Source organism: Dermacentor variabilis, chromosome 7, assembly GCF_050947875.1.
Source record: "Dermacentor variabilis isolate Ectoservices chromosome 7, ASM5094787v1, whole genome shotgun sequence".
NCBI classification, from domain to species: domain Eukaryota; kingdom Metazoa; phylum Arthropoda; class Arachnida; order Ixodida; family Ixodidae; genus Dermacentor; species Dermacentor variabilis.
Window position 1 is genome coordinate 99358364 of NC_134574.1, and position 20132 is coordinate 99378495.

Genomic DNA, 20132 nt, shown 5'->3' on the forward strand with positions numbered 1-20132 from the left:
AACGCTGGTTGTTGATTGGTTAGGTTTATAACGTCGTTCCGACTAAAGGCAGGGCACACGAGAGACTCCGTGTGACAGTGGACGGCATGCATATTAATTTGGACCGTCTGTGTCTGGTCGAAATTAATTCGATTAGTCGACATTAACCTCGATTAACAAGCTTAATCGAGGGGTATAGTGCGTGCGTGTGTGTGTCGGGAAGGGGGGGAGGGGGAAATTGCCCGAGGTCTTTCTTTTTATTATCCAAATGGAAATACAAAGAAAGGTCATCAACGTGCTTCCAAAGCTCGGTACGCGAGCGTGTTTTGCATTCCGTTCCCCATCCGAATCCCCCATCGGAACGCGGCCACAGCGGCTGGTAGTCGAACCGGCGACCTCCTTCTCAGCTGCAGTATACGCTGCGTATCCACCTAACCACCGGGACGCGTTTACACTGGTAAATCTATACTACTTAGGCGGCGCCTCTCGCATACACGATCATGGCGTTCTTTGGCCACACCTGGCCCTTGCGCCATTAAACATGAAATATTCATTCATTCATTCGCATACACGATGTTGCGCAATGCTAATATACAGGTTCTCGTAATGGTTGGAACAGCTGACGCTGACCTTCCCCCGGATCGTTAATATCTCTCGACGCAAGAATCCGACACTATAGCGACGTTGTCAGGTAGCGATGCATTTCTGCAGTGGTTGACCTGTACGCTTGCCGAGACATATTTCTTGATTAGTTATGACGTCAATTAACTGGCGTTTCACGCCAGTCAGCTTCTGCTATTTTCCACAGAAGGGCAGATGTTCGGACTATGTGGTACGGCGTCAAATATGGTTAAACTATGGCGCCAAACACACGGGAGTGCAATTTTATTCCTTTCCCAGGTTGCATCTATCGAGTTCGGTCCCGTGGATGCACCTTCCACGGTTCGTTCAAGTACTAGAGGTCTGCAAGTTTCGTGCCCGCTTGCGCTACAGTCTCAGTATACATCCACCATACAAGTACGCCTCGTACCGCCCATGTAATGTGCACGCGAGGACTTTATGCAAGGAATGGTATATATGCGCAGGGCATTGTATATTAGAAGGATCACCGACTCTCCCGAAGCCTTGGTACACTCCATCGACAATTAAGGCGCTACTCGTTACGCCAGAGTGCACCTGTCAAATGCCGGAACGTGGTCATTTCCTTGTAGATTGTTCTTTTATTTTTTTGTCGTGGTGTGGCGGCTGCCTGGCCACTAATGGACGATAGGAATGAGTTACTATTGAACAGCTTTCACTTGCGCGGAACGTGAATCGCGTACGCTCCGCGTGAATGACGCAGTATCGAGAACGACACGCTTTGCCTAGGTATTCTCAAGCGGTACAATTGAGCAGGACATTCGGTCCGGCAGGCGAACCAAGTGAACGGTGTTATGTGTGTACATATGCACATGCACACACGTATACTCACGCGTCTTGAGTCTGGACAGTGCGCAGCAGGCGGCGAGGAAGGCGAGCAGCGCGACCGCCTTGCGCACGGCGCGTTGCCTCGCTCGTCCCGCGACGAACCGGCGAGCGCCGAGCTCCGAGCTCCACCCGGGGCCCGCGCCGTCGACCGCTCGACGTTCCATGGCTGGCTGTTGCCGCAGCAGCAGCAGCAGCTGCGTCGCCCTTTCGAAAGCCGCCGCCGCCGCCGCTGCAGCAGCGGGCTTCCGACAGTCGAGCTTCTCGCCGCGCTGGTTTCTTCGGTCACCGACGATCGCCAAACAGACGACACAAACAAACAGAAAAAAGAAACTCTCTTCGCGCTTGTGTCGAAGACGGGGTCGTCGCTAGACGCCCGACGCCTCCTCCGCCGTCACCACCATCGCCGAACTCCGGGCTCCACGGAGCCCGCACGCCTTTTCACTCTCCCTCGGAGGCTCGTAACGCAGTTCCCCGTTCCTCTCGACGCGCTGTCTGCGCGTCCGACCTCTTCTGTTCCTCGCCTGCGTGTTTGTGTTGGAAAAAAAAAAGGTCGGCGGCGACGGCTGTCAGCGCGCACTTCGAGCGCTGCTTCGCCGCACTGACCTACAGTATAAACGTCGCACGCAAGCCGACCGCCCCCTCACTATGCGACGGCGGCCGCCGCCGCAGCTAGCACACGGTAGGGGAAGGGTGGCGGAAGAGCGAGAGTTCGGCAAGGGCGCGTCTGTTTTATTTTTTTCTGCGCCAGGGCTTTTCTCCCCCGCTTTCCAACCCCCCCCCCCCCCCCAGCTAGCTAGCTCCCCTAGTCCCCCCAACCTCACCCCTTCTCTTCCTCCACCTTCCTTATTTAGGGAAAAACCCGCGGTTCCCGCTCCCTCCGCCAGGTTGTGCCACCTTATTATTGGTGACGCCGTTGCCGTGGCAACGGCCACAGACGGCGAGGAGGAGGGCGCCGGTGGCTTTCGGTGGCCTTCGTGACCCGCTGTCTTCCTGCGCGTCTGTAATTTTTATTTCTTTTCTCTTTTACCTGATTGGCGAGTACCTTTCAGTAGGCGACGAGCTTCTTCTTTTCTTTTTTTCGCTGTTCGTCTTTATTCGCGCCGCGCTGTGGGGTCTCTGGGGTTATAAGCCCCGTTCCTCTTTCTGTTGTTCTGCGCTTCTTTTAATCGAGATCTGACGTCCTCGTCGCCGATTTGTCGATGGAAATACGTGCCGTAGGAACATTTGCGCCGTGCGCCTCTGCCGGCTCGCACGTGCTTTTTCTTTTCCCTCCTATCTATATTCCACGTTCCCGGCCTCCGGGCTGCTGTCGTCTGCTGTTTCTCCGCTGTCCACCTCGTTTCATTCGTTGGTCGTCTGCAAAAAAAGGACAAAAAAAAGGACTAGAGCTCTCCCCGTCGCCGCTTTCACGTTCTGGCCTTCTTTTCGCGTTAGCACTTCTGTTAGCTGCTTCAACTACCGTCTCCCGCGTAGCTTTCGTCCCCGTCCGGGTACTGCCCGCGACTTGGATTGGCTTGGCTTGGTTGGCCGCGATTGCTCCGCATGCGCCTCTGATGAGCGCAGACGACGCAATCCTGGCGCTATAGTTATTCTACGCGCTGCATTAGAAAGAGAGAAAGTATTCGAAGTGATTTGTCTGCGTTGGTGGTGGCGACGATGACGATGACCTTAAAGCCAGTGGCACAAACCCACTCTATAGGGGATGGGCCAAGAATTGGGCTGATTTAGAAATGTGTAATTACGATAAATATGAGTGAAAGCGATGTAAAGCACAGAAATATTTTATTCAACTGTAATTCTGATTGAGCAAACACACACACGTACGCACGCACATGCGCACACACACACACATAGAGAGAGAGAGAAAACATGAAGGAGACCGATGAGTGAAGAACCAAAGGAGCGATGAGATTAACGGCGAAATCGATTAGACTCGCAAATGAATTTCTCTATGGCGATGCACGTACCCCTGTGCGAGTGTCCCAGCGCAGAGCGTACGTGGCTTCCGCGATTTCGTTTCATTTCTTTCTTTATCACTATAGTCTGGACGAATCACGTTCTCCCGTACTGTCGCGTTCGCGCCGCCTTCGAACGAGACGCGGAAATGAGGAAACGTTCCCGGCGCTCGGCGCAGTGGAGTCATCCGCTGGAGTGCGCAGTCCTCCTGGCCGGACCGTGGAAAGAGCGAGTCTCTCCATCTCGCGGTCTTCGCCACCGCCCTCCCATTTCCTGCTGGTTTCCCGCGTGACTTGGTTTTCATTCTATGCCGAAGAAAGACAGAAAGAAAGACGCGCAGATCCAAGGCAACGTTGGAATCTAAATGACGCAAGTCCTGTTGGAGTTGGCGAGGTAGCTGCAGTGTGGTGGATGACATGCCAGCACTGCCTCGTCGCCCGTAGCTGTTGGCTGTTTGCGTTGCGGGGACGATTGCGATGCATGTATATATATATATACCGTGTCGAGGGAAGGATGCTGAAAGGTGTATGCACAGCGAAGTAAGACTCGTATTTGAATACATCTATGGCTTCTGTGCCCGTTTTGCGACAATGGCACATCCATTATCGGGGATTGGCCAAGAATGGACGCCTGTTTACCGGCCCAAGTTTGTTACTCGGCAAAAAAGCTGTGACCCGGCGTGCACCTGCAAAGTATGGAGCGACGAGGGGCAGGAAGCTTTGCTTTAGAAATTGGAAGGAGGGTTTGGTTTTGGGCAGCAAGCGATCGCACTCACTGCGATAGCGTCACGCTGAGCATCTGTGCGAGAAAGTGTACGTCACTTACTGTCTGTGACGTTTGCAGTTCGTCGCTTAGTATCTTGCTAATCTGACTTCTCTTTCTTTTTACTCCTACCATTTATGTGGAAAAAACTTCAGGCTGTAACGTAAGTTGTCATGCTAGATTGATAAAAGCAGAAAATGGCTGACTTCTACCGGAAGCAGAAGCTCACGTATGCGAGAAAGCAGCGTAACACCAAAAGAAAAATTGGCGACCGCCGTCTTGGCATTTGGGTGACCTCAGGTATCGTTACCTGTGACGTCACTGCGATAGCATCTTGCCGTGGCTTTAGTTCTTCATCGATACCTAATTTCTGTACAGATGTCCATGCTTGCGGAGTCGTACGCAACGAACAGCTGCCGAGAAGTCGGACCGAAAGGGAAGTTTATGAACACAATGGGTTCCATTGGCACACGCAACACTGAAGCGTTCTAATGACTTCAAAGCAATTAATATTTAGCAGAGAATGTATGAATCTGCCTGATTGGTCACGATGGCTGGCCTCTCTGACTTTTTCGGCACGCAGCAACTACGCTCTGCCCACGCGTCGTCAGTCACACACTCTCTTTAAAAGACAAAATTTAGCACAGCGAATCTGAGAGGGGGTCTATTGATTAATGACTTCTAAGGTGTGTGTAAAGGAGCGCAGCTTAGGACGTTGTTGTCCATAGACAGTATATCAGGTCCTCCAGGAAAGACTGAGTATCGACAAAACGCATCAGCAGAGTTTAATCGATCATTTCTGTAGAACATCATTCACATCAGCGCAGGTCAGGATCTACCGTGTGTCCCAGCTAACTTTAGCCAAGCTGTTCAATGAAAAGAAAAATTAAAAAAGCATGGTGCAAAATAAAATTTGAATGTTCATCATTCCGCTATCTTTGAAATCACGTGGCGTGAAGATCACTCGGCAGTAGAAAAAAAGATTCTTATGCAAGACAAGAGAGAGAGAGAAGAAAGAGGAAAGGCAGGGAGGTTCACCAGAGGGGAAGGTCCGGCTTGCTACTCTAGCCGAGGAGAGAGGGGAGGGGTAGGTAAAGTGACAGGAAAGTATCGAGAGAACAGAGTTAAGGGAGTACAGATAACACAATCACAGTCAGTCACTGTCACCGCTTCTCTCTCTCTCTCTCTCACCGCACAGCAATGCAGCACTTGCGGCGCTATAAACATCTGTTCAGGCTAAAGCCACTTGTCCAATTCTGTTGCCCTTGAAAACTGCCACAGTGCCCTCGTCGCCCTCCGCGCTGCGATGGCCTGTGATGTCGGCGTTCTAAAATGTTTTCCTCTGTTGCAGGTGTTTCGTCAAGGCGCGCTATATACCACGATTGCGAGCGATCGTCTCTGTAAATTGTAGGGAGCACAGTCGCACAGAACAAGAGTCTCCTCGCTATACCGCAGTCATCACACGAAGCGTCGTCGGTCCACCCGATCCGGAATTACGAATCTTAAGCGCTCATATCATATCGCGGGATAAAACTTACGCACATAATTGCACCACATTTGACGCCCGTAACAATTACGCGGCCAGCCTTTCAGCCGTGCCTAAGATGTCCTTTCATTATGCGAATCCCAAGACAGAGCAATCAGTTTGCCCCGCAAATGAATTGTCGCGCTTTGGTACTTCGATTACCTACTGCAAAGGGACATGGCGAGTCGTGTAGTGGGATCGAGCGTAACCGCAGAACGTCATATCACTCAGGGGTCCTTTAGTGTGCCGTTGTTAGCTTGGCGGAACAGCGGCCATCATTTGCCTATATAAAGACAATAATTTCGGGACTTAAAGGAGCACTGACATGATATGTGACATGGTAATTATTTATTTCCATCTTTAATCACTGTGCTGGAGGCGGCAGGAGAAACGATGTTTCTATACCCCCTGTACAGGGCAGACAGTCGCGAGAGACTACAATTGTGCCACTGCTTTCATCGTGGAATAATAAGACAAATACATGTTGACGTGTTATGAGCTGCATGCAGCATAAACAACAAATTAAACAGAAAATACAGTCGATTATAGACCGATCAGCTTACGGTCCGTTGCCTACAAAGTATTTACTAAGGTAATCGCAAATAGAATCAGCAACACCTTAGACTGCTGTCAACCAGAGGACCAGGCAGGACTCCGTAAAGGCTACTCAACAATAGACCATATTCACACTATCAATCAGGTGATAGAGAAATGTCCGGAATATAACCAACCCTTACATATAGCTTTCATTCATTACGAGAAAGCGTTTGATTCAGTCGAAACCTCAGCAGTCATGGAGGCATTACGGAATCAGCGTGTAGACGAGCCGTATGTAAAAATACTGAAAGATATCTATAGCGGCTCCACAGCCACCGTACTCCTCCATAAAGAAAGAAACAAAATCCCAATAAAGAAAGGCGTCACGCAGGGAGATACGATCTCTCCAATACTGTTCACAGCGTGTTTACAGGATGTATTCAGAGACCTGGATTGGGAAGAATTGGGGATAAGAGTTAATGGAGAATACCTTAGTAACTTGCGATTCGCTGATGATATTGCCTTGCTTAGTGACTCAGGGGACCAGTTGCAATGCTTGCTCACTGAACTGGAGAGGCAAAGCAGAAGGGTGGGTCTCAAAATTAATCTGCAGAAAACTAAAGTAATGTTTAACACTCTCGGAAGAGAACAGGAGCTTACGATAGGTAGCGAGGCACTGGAAGAGGTAAGGGAATACATCTACTTAGGGCACGTAGTGACGACGGACCCGGATCATGAGCCTGAAATAATCAGAAGAATAAGAATGGGCTGGGGTGCGTTTTGCAGGCATTCTCAGATCATGAACAGCAGGTTGCCATTATCCCTCAAGCGAAAAGTGTATAAAAGCTGTGTCTTAACAGTACTCACGTAAGGGGCAGAAACCTGGAGGCTTACGAAAAGGATTCTACTTAAATTGAGGACGACGCAACGAGCTATGGAAAGAAGAATGATTGGTGTAACGTTAAGGGATAAGAAAAGAGCAGATTGGGTGAGGGAACAAACGCGAGTTAATGACATCTTGGTTGAAATCAAGAAAAAAGAAATGAGCATGGGCAGTACATGTAATGAGGAGGGAAGGTAACCGATGGTCATTAAATGGACACTGAAGGTTACCAGAAAGTCAAGTTAAAGTGATAAAGCAATGCTCTAGAACGTCTAAGGCGTCAATGTAATCGCGAACAGAGCTTTAGTAACCGAGAAATTGAGGTAAATGCATGACACGATTTGAGACTCGCCAGAGACATTCCGGTACTAGCCCGATGACGAAGGCATTCCTCATAATTTATGTCACTAGTATTCAACTACTCGTATTAAAAAGATCGCTTCATTAGATTATAAGACGGAAGAAAATGCTACTTGTCTACTTCTGTTAGATTCTAAGAAACAATAACATTACGACTTTACCCTTGAGTAGTATGTGTAATGGAAAGGTTTCGTTTTCGCTCGACTCGAACGCGCTCGACCTTGCGCCGCGCGCGCTGTGGAGTTTCAGTTGTCTCTTTATCGCGTCGTGCTGCGGTGGTCCTGCTGGCTCGCGAAACTTGCATTTGGGACAAGCAGCGAGAATGCCACGTCCAGGTGATGTCGTGGGATGCGCGAACGGTCCGCGGAACTTGGCCAAGGGCAGTTGCAGCGGCGAATCCAACGTTACTTATCACTCTGTGCCAACGAGTGAACCTCACCATTCGAAGTGGTAAAGTGCCGTACCTCAGCCACAGCGGGCTGGCAACGAGACGAAAAATCACGTAGTGTGCTCGCCGCACTTTCGTCCAGAGAATTACGAGTGTTTCGTGCGTGTGTGAAACGAACAGACTGGACAGCTGGGTTAAGAAACAAATGACACCTTTATTCTGCGTCGTTATTTATAGTCGAAGGTGGAAAGGGTCAGTAACAGTGAGGGGCAGGTACATACACGTGGCAATCGTGCATGTAGATAGCGCATGTTCTTTCATCAGATATGATACATCCTCCTTCCAAACAGTAATTACATAACGAAATTAATACCGCTGGCTCGTCTGCTGGAAATGCTGGTCATAACCCAGACGCTGTGGCTGCCGCGTCTGCCGTTGGCTGCGTCGCAATGGTTGAGGCGACGGCTGTTGAGCTACCACGGGCGACGCTGCAGTAGTAGTTGACGCCACCCCTTGAAATGGGGCCTGCTGGTTGTCGGTCATATCTTCGTCGTCTGATGAGCCAACCTCATACGATTCCTTCGTCGCCAGAAGATGCCGTCGGTTGCGCCTCAGCACAGTATTGTTCTCTGTGCGCACATGAAAGGATCGTGGGCCGCCCGATCCGACCACCTTTGCTTTCCTGGCCCATGACGTTCCATTCAAGCGTACCGCGTCATTGTTGCCGAGGCCTCGTAAGGTGCGCCTATGACGTCTTCTCTGCCGGTGTTTCTTGACGATAGTCGCCGACGTTGGATTGAAGTCCGGCAATGGCGTGCGCAGCGGCCTTCCTTGCAGCAGTTCCCCAGGAGACCGGCCATCTTCAACAGGAGCCGCCCTGTAATTTAAGAAGCCCAGCCAAAAACATTCTCCTGCAGCTTTTGTTTTCTTTAGAATATATACGTTATACCACCTGCACGCCCTTCTCTGCGAGCCCATTTGATTGAGGGTACTGCGGGCTTGATGTCACATGGTTAAAGTCGTACCGCTTTGCAAAAAATAAACTCTTGGCTGCTAAACTGTGGGCCATTGTCTGTACAAACCTCGACTGGGATGCCGTACCTTGAAAATATTTCACTCAGTCTATCGATAACAGCACTGGCTGTTGTCTCGGGCAGTAGCGCTACCTCAGGGAAATTCGACATCGAGTCGTATGCGCACAAGTATAATCCCTCCCCGAGTACTGAAAAAGATCGACGCCGGTAGGGTACCATGGCTGGGTAGGCGTCGGTTGCATGATTAAAGGCTCCGATGGCTGCTTATAAGCACATGTCTTGCAGGTTGGACATCTTCCAATCAAATACTGAATGTCTGAGTTTATGTTCGGCCAATATACCATTTGCCTTGCTCTAGCTTTGCACTTTACCTGGCCCAGATGCCCTGCGTGGATTCGTTTCAACATGTCGCCGCGCATGCTTGTCGGTACGACTACTTTCCGTGCCTTTCAACAATATGCCGTTTACTACACACAGCTCGGCGGCCACTGGCTTCAGGGGACCGTCGACAGGTTCTCCCTTCGCAAGCTTTCTTGACACAGCGCCAAGATGTGGATCAAGAGCCGTTTCCTGTGCAAGTTTTCTAGCTGTCGTTTCACTTACGAGTGCTGATACGACCGTGACGGCATGGATCTCGATGTCACTCGCGTCTGCAGCTGCCTTGAGTCCTGGAACAGGTGATCGAGACAGCATATCAGCAGGGGCCATTTGTTTGCCAGGAATAAATGTTAGCCTGTAACCGTACTCCATCGATCTCGAGAAAAATCGTTGCACTCTGGGTGGCATATCACTTATGCCTTTCTTTGATATGTTTATCAGTGGACTGTGGTCACTCTCGAGGATGAGGGGGGCGGCCATACACAAAATGGTTTAACTTTTCGCAACCGAAAGCTAAAGCCAACGCCTCTTTTTCAATCCGCGAATATCTTTGCTCCGAATCTGTCAAAGCTCTTGACGCGTAGGCGACCGGCTGCCAGCAGTCCCCATGACGTTGCAGGAGCGTCGCACCAACACCGCTGTGAGAGGCATCTGCAGTTGGTTTTGTCTCCAGACTCGGATCGAATATAGCAAGCAATGGGGCATTACTTAAATCCCGATATATAGCCTGCCATTCCTTTTCGTGGGGTGGTGTCCAAGCAAAGATGACGCCTTGTTTGACGAGGGAACGTAAAGTAGACGTACATACGCTGCGAGAGGGACGGTAGGTACTTGTAGTTAACGACTCCCAGTAGTCTTTGTACCGCCAATTTGTCCTGAGGTTTTGGCATTTTTAAAAGACCGTCAACGAGATCAGGATTCGGCCTAATGCCCTTGTCGCTAATAATGTCAACCAGAAACAGAACTTCTTGCAGGCCAAAGCGGCACTTAGATGCATTGAAGGTAAGGCCTGGTTTTTCAGCCGCTTCTAATGCTCTGCGCAGCCTCTCATCGTGTTCGGCCCTGGTCCCTCCCCAGATTAACACATCGTCTACGTACACGCGTACACCGGGCAGGCCATCAAAAACCTCGTTAAGGGCATTTTGAAACACTTCGCTAGCCGAAGCTATACCAAACGGTAGTCGAAGAAAGCGATAGCGGCCGAAGGGCGTCGCGAATGTGCATATCTTCGATGATTGTTCGTCTAATGCGATTCGATGAAATCCCGCATTTGCGTCGAGACGCGAAAAAAACTTCGCGCCTACTAGGTCGGCCTCAATATCCTCTCTGCGCGGCATTTCGTAGTGCTCCCTCTTGATGTTTTCGTTGATGCGTCTTGGGTCCATGCAGACTCGCAATTTGCAGTCTTTCTTTAGTACAATGACAAGGGGGCTTACCCAATCTGTGGGGCTGCTGACCTTCTGGATGATGCCTTCCTTTTGCATTCGGTCTAGTTCAGTACGGAGAGGCTCTCGCAGGGCCAGGGGCACTCTTCTAGCTGGCTGGACGACTGGTACGGCATCCCTGTGCAAGGCGATCTTGTATTCACGCGGGGCGCGCCCTGTTCCATGGAAAGGACGTGGGAACTCGTTCACAATTGCATCGGTGTTGCTCGTCGTCACGCAGTCAATAGCGCGCTGCACGATTCCTAGCTTCTCGCTGGTTCCTAAGCCTAAGATAGCGCCGTGGTCCTTGTTTACCGCAAAAAAAAAAAAAAAAGAAGAAGAAACTTGCACACGCCTCGCGATCGCCAATCTTGACGGGCGCTGAAAACTTCCCGAGATGCTTGATCATGTTGCCCCCGTAGGATCTCAGTACGGCGCAACTGGGCATCAGACTGGTCATCTTGAACTTGCGAAATATTGAAAGTGGCAAAACGTTTGCCTGCGATCCTGTGCCCACCTTAAAGGTGACGTGCTTGCCGTCAATGCATGCGTTCACACGCCAGTCTCGTTCTCTGCTTGCGCTGCTGCTGGCGACATTCAGTACTTCGAAGTCGTCGTTCTGATGCTGCACTTCGTATACGCGCTCTTTCTCGCTGCAATAAGACGCAAAGTGGTTTCGCCCATTACTCGAGTAACACACTTTGCCGTAAGCTGGGCAGCGTCTCACGGCATGCCTTCGGTTGCAGCGGTTGCATCTTAGGTCGTGCCTGGGCCCTCTGAGAGTGCTCTTGCTGGCTGTGACAGCATTCATATAGAGTTCTTCCTTTGTTTTCTGCCAGAATTCGTTTTGACGAGTTGATGTTTCAGCTGCCTTGCATAGGATGACAACCTTTTCCAAGGTCAGGTTGTTGTCCCTGAGCATCTTTTCTCGAAGCCTTGGCGAGTTTGTTCCAAAGACAATTTGGTATCGTACCATGTCGTCTGCCATGGTCCCAAAGTTGCAGTGCTGTGCTTGTTTTTTCAACTCTCGTAGAAACTGCTCAAAAGGCTCCGCCTCACCTTGACTGCGAGAACGGAAGATGTATCTCTCGTGGATTTCATTCTGTTGCTCCGTGCAGTATTCTTCGAACCTGGCAATCACGGTGTTGTGTTCCTTGTTCTCTTCTCCGCTGAACACAAAATTGTGAAAAACGTCCAAGGCTTCCTCCCCCGCCGCGCTGAGGAGCAGGGCCGTCTTCGCCGCTTCCGACCTTGGATTGGCTTTGCATACCGTCGCTTGCAGGAAAACCTTGACCTGCTGACGAAACCGCTTCCAGTTCCTTCCGCTGTCAGACGTAGCGGTTCAGGTTGCCTCAGGTGCTCCATGTCGTTGCTTCTCACGTTCGCCTATCCCAGGTACCATTCGCTTGAGCTGGTAGCCTTGCATCCCACTTCTGACACCATGTTTCGTTCGCGTGTGCAACGAACAGACTGGACAGCTGGGTTGTTAAGAAACGAATCACACCTCCTTTATTCTGCGTCGTTATTTATAGTCGAAGGTGGAAAGGGTTAGTAACAGTGAGGGGCAGGTACATACACGTGGCAATCGTGCATGCAGATAGCGCATGTTCTTTCATCAGATATGATACAACGCGTCCCCCCCCCCCCGCATTTCACACGACGTGTCGTGCCGTTGAGTTAGTACGCCGTGGCGCGGATGAGCAGCTGCAAAGAATCGCGCCGCTAATCTGTGACGTCCTTGTGTGCGACGTGATTTGGCGGCTCGCATGGACGTCGTACTCGTCCGCGAAAGTCGATCCGTCGTGTGAATGCTAGATTTAGAGCGGTGCTCGGAACTCGCATCCAGGCTTTTCTTGCTTTTTTTTTTTTTTACTTCTCAGCAGTTGTGCAGGTGAGAACTAGGGAATTGGACGGGAGAAGACTACGACCGCCAATCAAGATTCTGTACCCAACATTCGCCGGCATTTCATGTTTCCTTTTGATGGAACCTCGTTATAACGAAGTTATCAAGACAAAATTTGTTAAATCCATTGCATCGTTATGTCTATTATTGTTATTTAGTTAGTTAATTCGGTTTTAATGGTGCAAAAGCGACTAAGGCCATACTGCGCCAGCTGCAAGATATTAAGAATTCAAATGTTAAAGGAGCTAAGGCTGCGTTACTTTCTAGTCTGTGCAAAAAAAAAATTTCTTCAGAAATGCCCAACAAGTCAGTGTAGGGCACTAGCGGTCTTTCTCCGGGTATCGAGGCTAGCTGTAAAGGTATGTGTAAGTTAGAGATTCTGTATAGATGTCCCGACTACACTAGGCTCTCCTCCGTGAGCCTAGTGTGGTCAGTGTGTTCCGTTTGTGTGGTATTTTATATGTTCTATGTTGTGACATTGTTTGTGTGTGTTTTCGCAACATGTCTAATCCAGGCGGATATGCACCTTCTGAAGAAGGCGAGGGTATCGCCATTTACTTACCCTCGAAAAGGATTAGAAAAGTTGTGAAGGTCAGGACTTGGAAGAAGACCACCGGGCTTGAAGGGAAAACCACTGGGCTTCAAGACCTAAAGCGTTTTTTCAATGCTGATCCGTTCCAGAAACCTGTCGTCCGTCTCAACCGGAAGCGAGACGATGGGGACCTTCCAGCCCGAGTTAAACACATGTTCTCCAACAGCAGAGTCTGCGGTGACATGGCTGCGGTGTTACTGCACGATGTTGCAAAGACAATGACAATTCAATTGACAGAAGACATTGTGGTCGACAGAGGCCTAGTGATAAAAAAGGCCGGGGAATTCCTGTGTCCGATGGACTTGATTAACGTTCACGAAAACCCTGTTTCAGACTACCATGGGGATACCCCTCACACTAAAGAGGCATATTGCAATGACACGACCCTAGCCTTCCTGCTGTGCTACTCACATCGGATAGCTCTGGCGACCGCAACACCCAACGAGGCCGACTTGCAGTCTTTAGTCACTGGCGGACTGTCAATAGCCACGACGTATCCGATGGACGGTCGCCACACCACTGTGAAATCCACACTCATGACCGCCAAAGACTTTTGTGCAGAGCTCGTCAACCACAAAGCATTCAACGCAATCCTTGCTGCCATTGACATGTTCTTTGTCAACTTTCCTAATCATCCACTCGCCAAGTTCCGGAAGAGCACCGTGCAGTCGTTTTGCAAAGACTACACAATCTTCGACGACATTGTTTTCATGCGTAGCCTGACCGGGTTACAGCTTCATGAGTGGGTAGAGTGGGCTTGGACACGAGAACTGATTGACCAGCTGAAGTTCTTCACAGAAGTAGATGAATTTGTTGCTATCGAGAAGTCGTACTTCCCGTACCTAAGACTCTTGGGAATTCTGTTCAAATCTCCACTTGCCGTGACTGTTGCCCCCGAGATTCACGCATTCATCCACTCTGTCGGGATCCTCCGAATGCAACAGCGGTCTATGAATGCTCGTTTTCTCGGGTTTGTAAAAGAGGAACTAGTTCTCATGAACGCCAGGATTTTTGCACTTGCCCTTAGCATGCGAAGCCATCAATTGACCTTCGATGAAACTGAAGCTGAGCATTGCCCCCGCCGCCTAGAAACAGCAGAAGACCTGCGGGAAACTGTGGCCTACTCGGGAGCTGGCCTCCCGGCCTCCTTTGACGCCACCGAGTGGTTCATGTGGGCTAATACTAGGCTCTCTAGGGGTTCATACGAACCCATGGAGAGCCTCATCAACGCCCAGACCGTTCTGGCAAGTCTTCCTCCTGGCCAGCCCGACACTGTGCTGCGGAGATTGAGGACACTAACCTACGCCCGGCTGGCCGTCCAAAGCATTCCAGTGCCTGCTCCGCCTGTGCCTCAAATCCCGACTGCGACCACTCCAGCTCCGCGAATGCAAGCCCCGGCGCCTGCACCCAACAGCTCCTCCAACCCAGACGACCAGGCGACATCAGAAGAGCCACCCACCTAAATGACCCGTTTCCAAAGAGAGCTTGCTCCGCTCTTTTCGGATATTATGCGAAGCATATTACTAGAGCTCAACCCAGCTCCTCAAGCGCGGCGACGTGTCGCCTTCAAGGCTGACCACATGACACCGTGACGTCAAGACAGAGGAGAAACGGGGCTCCAACTCGCGCCGTCGCTCGCGGCGTCGCGGCGGTATATAAGCAGCTGCGCTTGTTTCTAGGTGGCTTTGGCTCAACTCTTGCAAGATGGGCTGGGTGGGAATCGAAACAGGGTCTCCGGAGTGTGAGACGGAGACGCTACCACTGAGCCACGAGTACGATGCTTCAAAGAGGTACAAAAGCGCCTCTGGTGAATGCGGTGTTGCCTTATGGCGTTTTTCACTGGTCGATTCGGAGCAGAATTTCTTGCTCCGTGGCAACGAATCAGAATTTCACTGGTCGATCTGGAGCGGGTTCGCGCGTTCCACTGGTCATTTCGGATCAACTCGCTCCGCGCCGGATCGCTCTCACTTGCTCCGCCGCCGAGGCGCGGATTCGGGCGGAAATAGCTCGCGTCACTTCCGTTTTCAAGCGAAATCGGTACCCGGTTGGTACGCACAACATTGTGTTGCTTCGCAAAATGGCTGCGTTCGGTGCTGCTGCAGCGCTCGCGTTTAGCGATGAGAGCGCGGACGACAGCGATTACGAAGTGACGCAAGTGCTATACGAAGACTTCTATGCACGTTGTCCATGCACAATCCTTGCGGGCGCGACATGGAAATGACGGACTATGCGACTGCCACGGTCAAATTACACACGGGGGACGGCGAGTTTGGTTGCCGTGGAAACGTACAGAACGGAAGTAGGGCATCGTTTTCGGAACCGGTTCGTGCGACGTGTACGCAGACTTCCTGTGTGATCCGCCGCGGAGCGTTTTTGCGCTCCGCTGGCCGATTCGGATTCGTGAAACCCGAGCGCTCGCTCGAGGATTTCGGCAGCCGCTCCAGATCGACCAGTGAAAAACGCCATTAGAAACGAGCTGTTTCTAAGGCTCAGGCGTGCGTCGCTTGCTCAGGCGCACATTTCGTTGCCGCGCCGAACGCTGCGTTGCTCGACGCTCACCGCGTCCAATGCGGGGCGCGTAGTCGCTGCGCCGTACGTAGCCCATTGTCTTACACCCCTTGGCGGGTCGACGGGAACGCTGTCGCGTTCCACTCTTGAAGGCGAAGCAGAGTAACGCATGAGTTGTTTCTTCGTCTAGCCGAACCAAATATAGCCAAGCAACAGCAGTTCACCAGGCTAAACAGTGGTTCAACAACTAAAATAAAGGCTAGTATGCTTCGCATCCTGGGCTTAACCTTAGCTAAGCCACAGCCATTTTTTTCTTTGGGTGTATAATGAAGGTCACAAGGCTGTGATAAAAGTTGTCTAGTCCATCTCATCTAGTCCTAACCATTGTCTTTCGTTTGATTAAAAAAGTTCCTTTTGCGTTTACATCGTGAAAAAAAAAACTAACTCACTGTAATGCGACAGAGCTGCCCATCACAAAGACTACAATATTGTCAGATGAGAACCTAATGAAAGGAAGACAGGAACAAGCTCCTGTTCCAGCAGAATTAGTGGAACATCCAAAAGGCAAAGAGCACCAGAAGAAGCTTTTGGCTTTGATGTCCCTCAGCCAAAGAGCAGAGGAGTTTGTCAGACACGGAATCGGAGGGGGTGCTCCTGGTATTTTGGACGATTCAGTCTCGGAATTCGAGCAGTTGCAACTTTCTTCTACTCCATTAGGTAGAGCTTCAGACAACCGCTTCAAAGAGGTCGCAGGTGTGAGGGCGCAGACATCGGCAGCATCAGGGAAGGGTCATAGCAAAGCAAGCCTCCACCAGCTCCAAAGGGCCAGACCCGGAAGGCTGCGGACGCCAGACCAGACAGGCTCCATAGAAAGGCCCCAAGACCTCAAAGACAAGTTATCTACTCATTCTAAGTCTCCTTCTAGAAAATAAAGGACCTTCAATTGGTTTTTTCGCTTGCCTAATCGGAAGATTTCTGCGTTTTACGCGCATTTGAAATGAAAGGGCCCATCTAGTTAATGCACAATAGGTGTCATTTTTTAGCAAGCATTAAAATGAGAGAAATAAGTATGGCGAAAGCGAAACACATCGCATTTCGTGTTTCGCACCGTGTCGTAATCGCGGCGTGGGTATGCCGACTTTGATGTCATTTACCGACGTGGCGGCTATACCGTTATTTATCTGATGAAACTTGCCACCGATACCCTTGCCTAGGGCACTGATCCATCCTCGTCATTAAAGTTAGCTCTCGTGTTTCGCAAGTGCACTGAAACAGCGCCGAATGGTCGGATTAATGAATAGTTGTTTTGAGTGCGCAACCTAAACTATAGGCCTATAACCTTTGGGCTATTTCGGCGCTCATTAACCTAAACTCAAAAGTTCAAAAGACATGGCGAGCATCGCTTTTACTACCCCCCCTCCCCTCTTATCTAATAGCTTCCGGCACTTGCAGCATGCAAAGGCATGGCCTTCGAGATTTGCAAAATGTGAGTGCGGCTCCTACGTGCGGCAAGTTGTTTTTTCCTTCATTTTAATTTCTCTTTTCCTTATTTTTAAATTTCAGTATAAATATAATTTATTTCTCTAGCTTCATTGTCTGGCTTTTTTGTTTTTTTCGTAGGTGCGTTTCCAGCCGGCAATCTTCTTTTTTTTTTTTTTGGCGTACACAATCTTCAGAAAGCATAGCCTTCGAGCTCTGTTTTTGTTACTCTTTTTTGTGGCAGTGGTTTCTGGTGTGTGGATTTTAACACCTCTCACTGAGGAAGAGGGGTGGGGGTGAAAAAGTGCCTGAACATACTAGTAGCTTCCGGCTATTCGTGTAGTAATTACAATAAAGTACGAAATTGGGCTGGTTGGTACATGTTAGAGGTCGGGTTGGGAAGGAAGAGTTCGTGAGGATACTACCGGCCTCCCGCAGGCATAGAGTTCCTATGTCCGCAGGGAGCCGGGAACATTATAACATGTTGCATAAAAAGCGAGTAACAGCGTGCCTTGCGCTGTTACTCGTTTTAGAGCGCAGCTCTTTGGCGTCCGTTCCTGGGTTTCGCGTCGTCGTCGGCGTTGTCGTCGGCCTCGTAACCAGCTCCGCCCCCCTTTCATCCCCCCAGCGCTAGCAGCGACCGACTGATACCGCTGGATGCCGCTGACGCCGCTAGAGAGTCAAGATAACGTGACTGCATAGAACACCGTCGCCGCCATGCAGAAAGAGGAGGAAAGGGTCCCCCCCCCCCCTGTTCTTGTGTGGCGGATAGGGTGCTCTTCAGTTGCCGACGCGCCGGTTATTTCACGTAGGCCCCGGCACGTCGACGAATACGTGACCACCTTCCCACGGCTAGACCTGGTTCTTAGCGCTGCGGAAGCGAGGGTATCATATTGTTTGTGTCGGCATCGGCGGCGTTGTCCCTGAAACCAACTCCGCAGCTGGGGTTGACTCACTATCGGCGTCAGCGGCATCAGTCAGTCGCTGCTATCTCTTCCCTCCTCCCTTTATCGTGTTGTCCGCTTGCTGCGCGCGCTTCTGCCCCCATCGTTTGCCGCTGGGTGTACAAGCCGCCCCCCTCCCCCCTCTTCCTGCGAGTCTCCGGTTGTCAAAGCGCCGGCTCGAACTTAATTCCTTTCTTCGCTCCTCCTCCAATGCAACCCCTGTGCGTTGGCAATCAGAGAGCCAGATCGGTGGCGGCGGATCTGTATATGTGCACCGCCCGAGCCGAAATTGCCGCTGCCGTTCGCCCTGTGCGGTGGCAATCAGAGAGCCAGATCGGTGGCGGCGGATCTGTATATGTGCACCGCCCGAGCCGAAATTGCCGCTGCCGTTCGCCACTGCGAAATTATCTGCCAGTTCTTTCTGAGCCATGAGCGAGACGACCGATGGAAGTCCTCCGTCTGCTGCTGCTGCTGCTGCTGCTGCTGCTAAACGAGCTGCCAGAGCAGAGGCCCAGCGCCGTCGCCGTCAGAATCCAGAGGTGCGTGCCGCCGAAGCAGAAGCTTACCTAGTGGAGTCTTTGTTAAAGGAATACGTGTGAAAAAAAAAATTCTGTGATAGCGCATACATGTGTTGCTCGATTTCTTTGCCTCAATCTATCGAAAAGGTGAAACAGCTTATTTGCTGCGCTCAAATTTCGCATTAGGAAGTAACGTAATCGTCGGTAATTTTTTTATGCGTAGAAATTAATCTAATGTGCAGCTGCAAATAGATTTTTTAGGCGTATGCTAAACTGTGAGGTCCTCGGAGGAGTTGCTTTCTAAAAATGCTTCGAGATTCCACAGCGCGCAGGCCTCCGAGACTAGCGCCCACCGCGCCATATTCGATGTTTTCCGCAGCGCCCAGATGGCGCGCACTATTCTACCAATACGAAGAACACGTCGCTCGGTGTCTCCTGGCCGGTTTCTTTTTTTGTGTTTTGTTTCTTTGAAACAACATTGCTGCGCCCACATGAACGCGTTGTTGTCGTCGTCGCTCTTTGGTGGATTGCCTCCGACGCGGTTTGTGTACTACAAAGGTCGGCGTTTCTTTTGTTTTCGGCGCATGCCCGCGCACTGGCTGCCAACGGCGCATAATACGATATTCGCCTTCTGTGTCGTCGAGGGGTGAAAAAGCGCGAATGCCTGCTACCGCGGCGACGTCATCGGCGGCGGCTTCGTCGGCCAGTTCGAATTCACGCGGCCTCTCGACGCACCAGTTCTCGCGCCACTTCAACGGCAACAGCGTGCACTTTCTCGTGCTTCGCATGGACTCCAGCTTCTTCCTCTGGGTGGGTTCGCAGAGCGGGTGCCTTAAGAACCTCTCGGTCGCCATGTCGACGGCTTTCGAGAAGGCGCCCACGGCAAGCTGCCTGATGGGCGACGCCTCGGACCTGACGTCCAACGCGCTCGCCGCGAAGCTGACCAAGCGAACCGGATGCCAAGTGTTCGTCAGCTACAACATCCCTGCCACCGATGCGGCGACGGTGAACTTTGTGCACGAGTGCATCGTCGAGGAGATGTCGCTGAAGCCGGACAAGTTTCATTAAAAGCCGGTGCAGAAATTTAACGTCAGCGTGTGCGTTCTCGCTTCTTTTCCTTTTTCTAAAACTTTGTTGTTGTTGTTGTTGTGTAGCTGCGCACGTGTGTGGCGGCTTCAAGTGCCGTTGCACGTGAAAACCTTTGTACTGCTGCTGCTTCTTTTTCTCCTGTCCAACTTTTATCGTCCTGCCACCCGTCAGATTAAATGCTTGAGGTAGGGCGACCACCCGTTGCGCGACTCGCGGTACTGTCCCACATTGAGGGCTATTATCCCGCAAGAGAGAACAAGTTCTTCAGAAATGTCCCGCCCTCGGTTAAACATGCGCGCCGTAGCGTCTTCAACGCAGCAACTTCAGTGCTTGGACTTGCAGTGCAAACATGTTCAGTTCCGTTGTTCAGTGACCTTTCGAAAGTTGATGCAGCGTTCAGCTGACA

General features: G+C 50.9%; 3 protein-coding genes across 3 annotated transcripts in view; 2 read left to right on the top strand and 1 right to left on the bottom strand.

Annotated features, from left to right (window-relative positions):
• The window catches only part of LOC142587677 (sodium/potassium/calcium exchanger 4-like), a 78856-nt gene extending 76764 nt beyond the window's left edge, over positions 1-2092 (bottom strand). Inside the window, exon 1 of the mRNA XM_075698844.1 lies at positions 1451-2092. Within this exon, the coding sequence (XP_075554959.1) occupies positions 1451-1610 (160 nt within the window). The 5' untranslated portion in view covers positions 1611-2092. The remainder of the gene's footprint in view (positions 1-1450) is intronic.
• Positions 2093-13418: 11326 nt separating this feature from the next.
• On the top strand, positions 13419-14690 carry LOC142586981 (uncharacterized). The gene has a single exon (XM_075697850.1). It carries the CDS (start codon positions 13485-13487, stop codon positions 14649-14651), a length of 1167 nt encoding a protein of 388 aa, XP_075553965.1. The 5' UTR covers positions 13419-13484; the 3' UTR covers positions 14652-14690.
• A 4420-nt stretch (positions 14691-19110) lies between these two features.
• On the top strand, positions 19111-19730 carry LOC142586982 (proteasome assembly chaperone 4-like). The gene has a single exon (XM_075697851.1). The coding sequence runs from the start codon at positions 19298-19300 to the stop codon at positions 19703-19705; it is 408 nt and encodes a 135-aa protein (XP_075553966.1). The 5' UTR covers positions 19111-19297; the 3' UTR covers positions 19706-19730.
• The last annotated feature ends 402 nt before the right edge of the window (positions 19731-20132 follow it).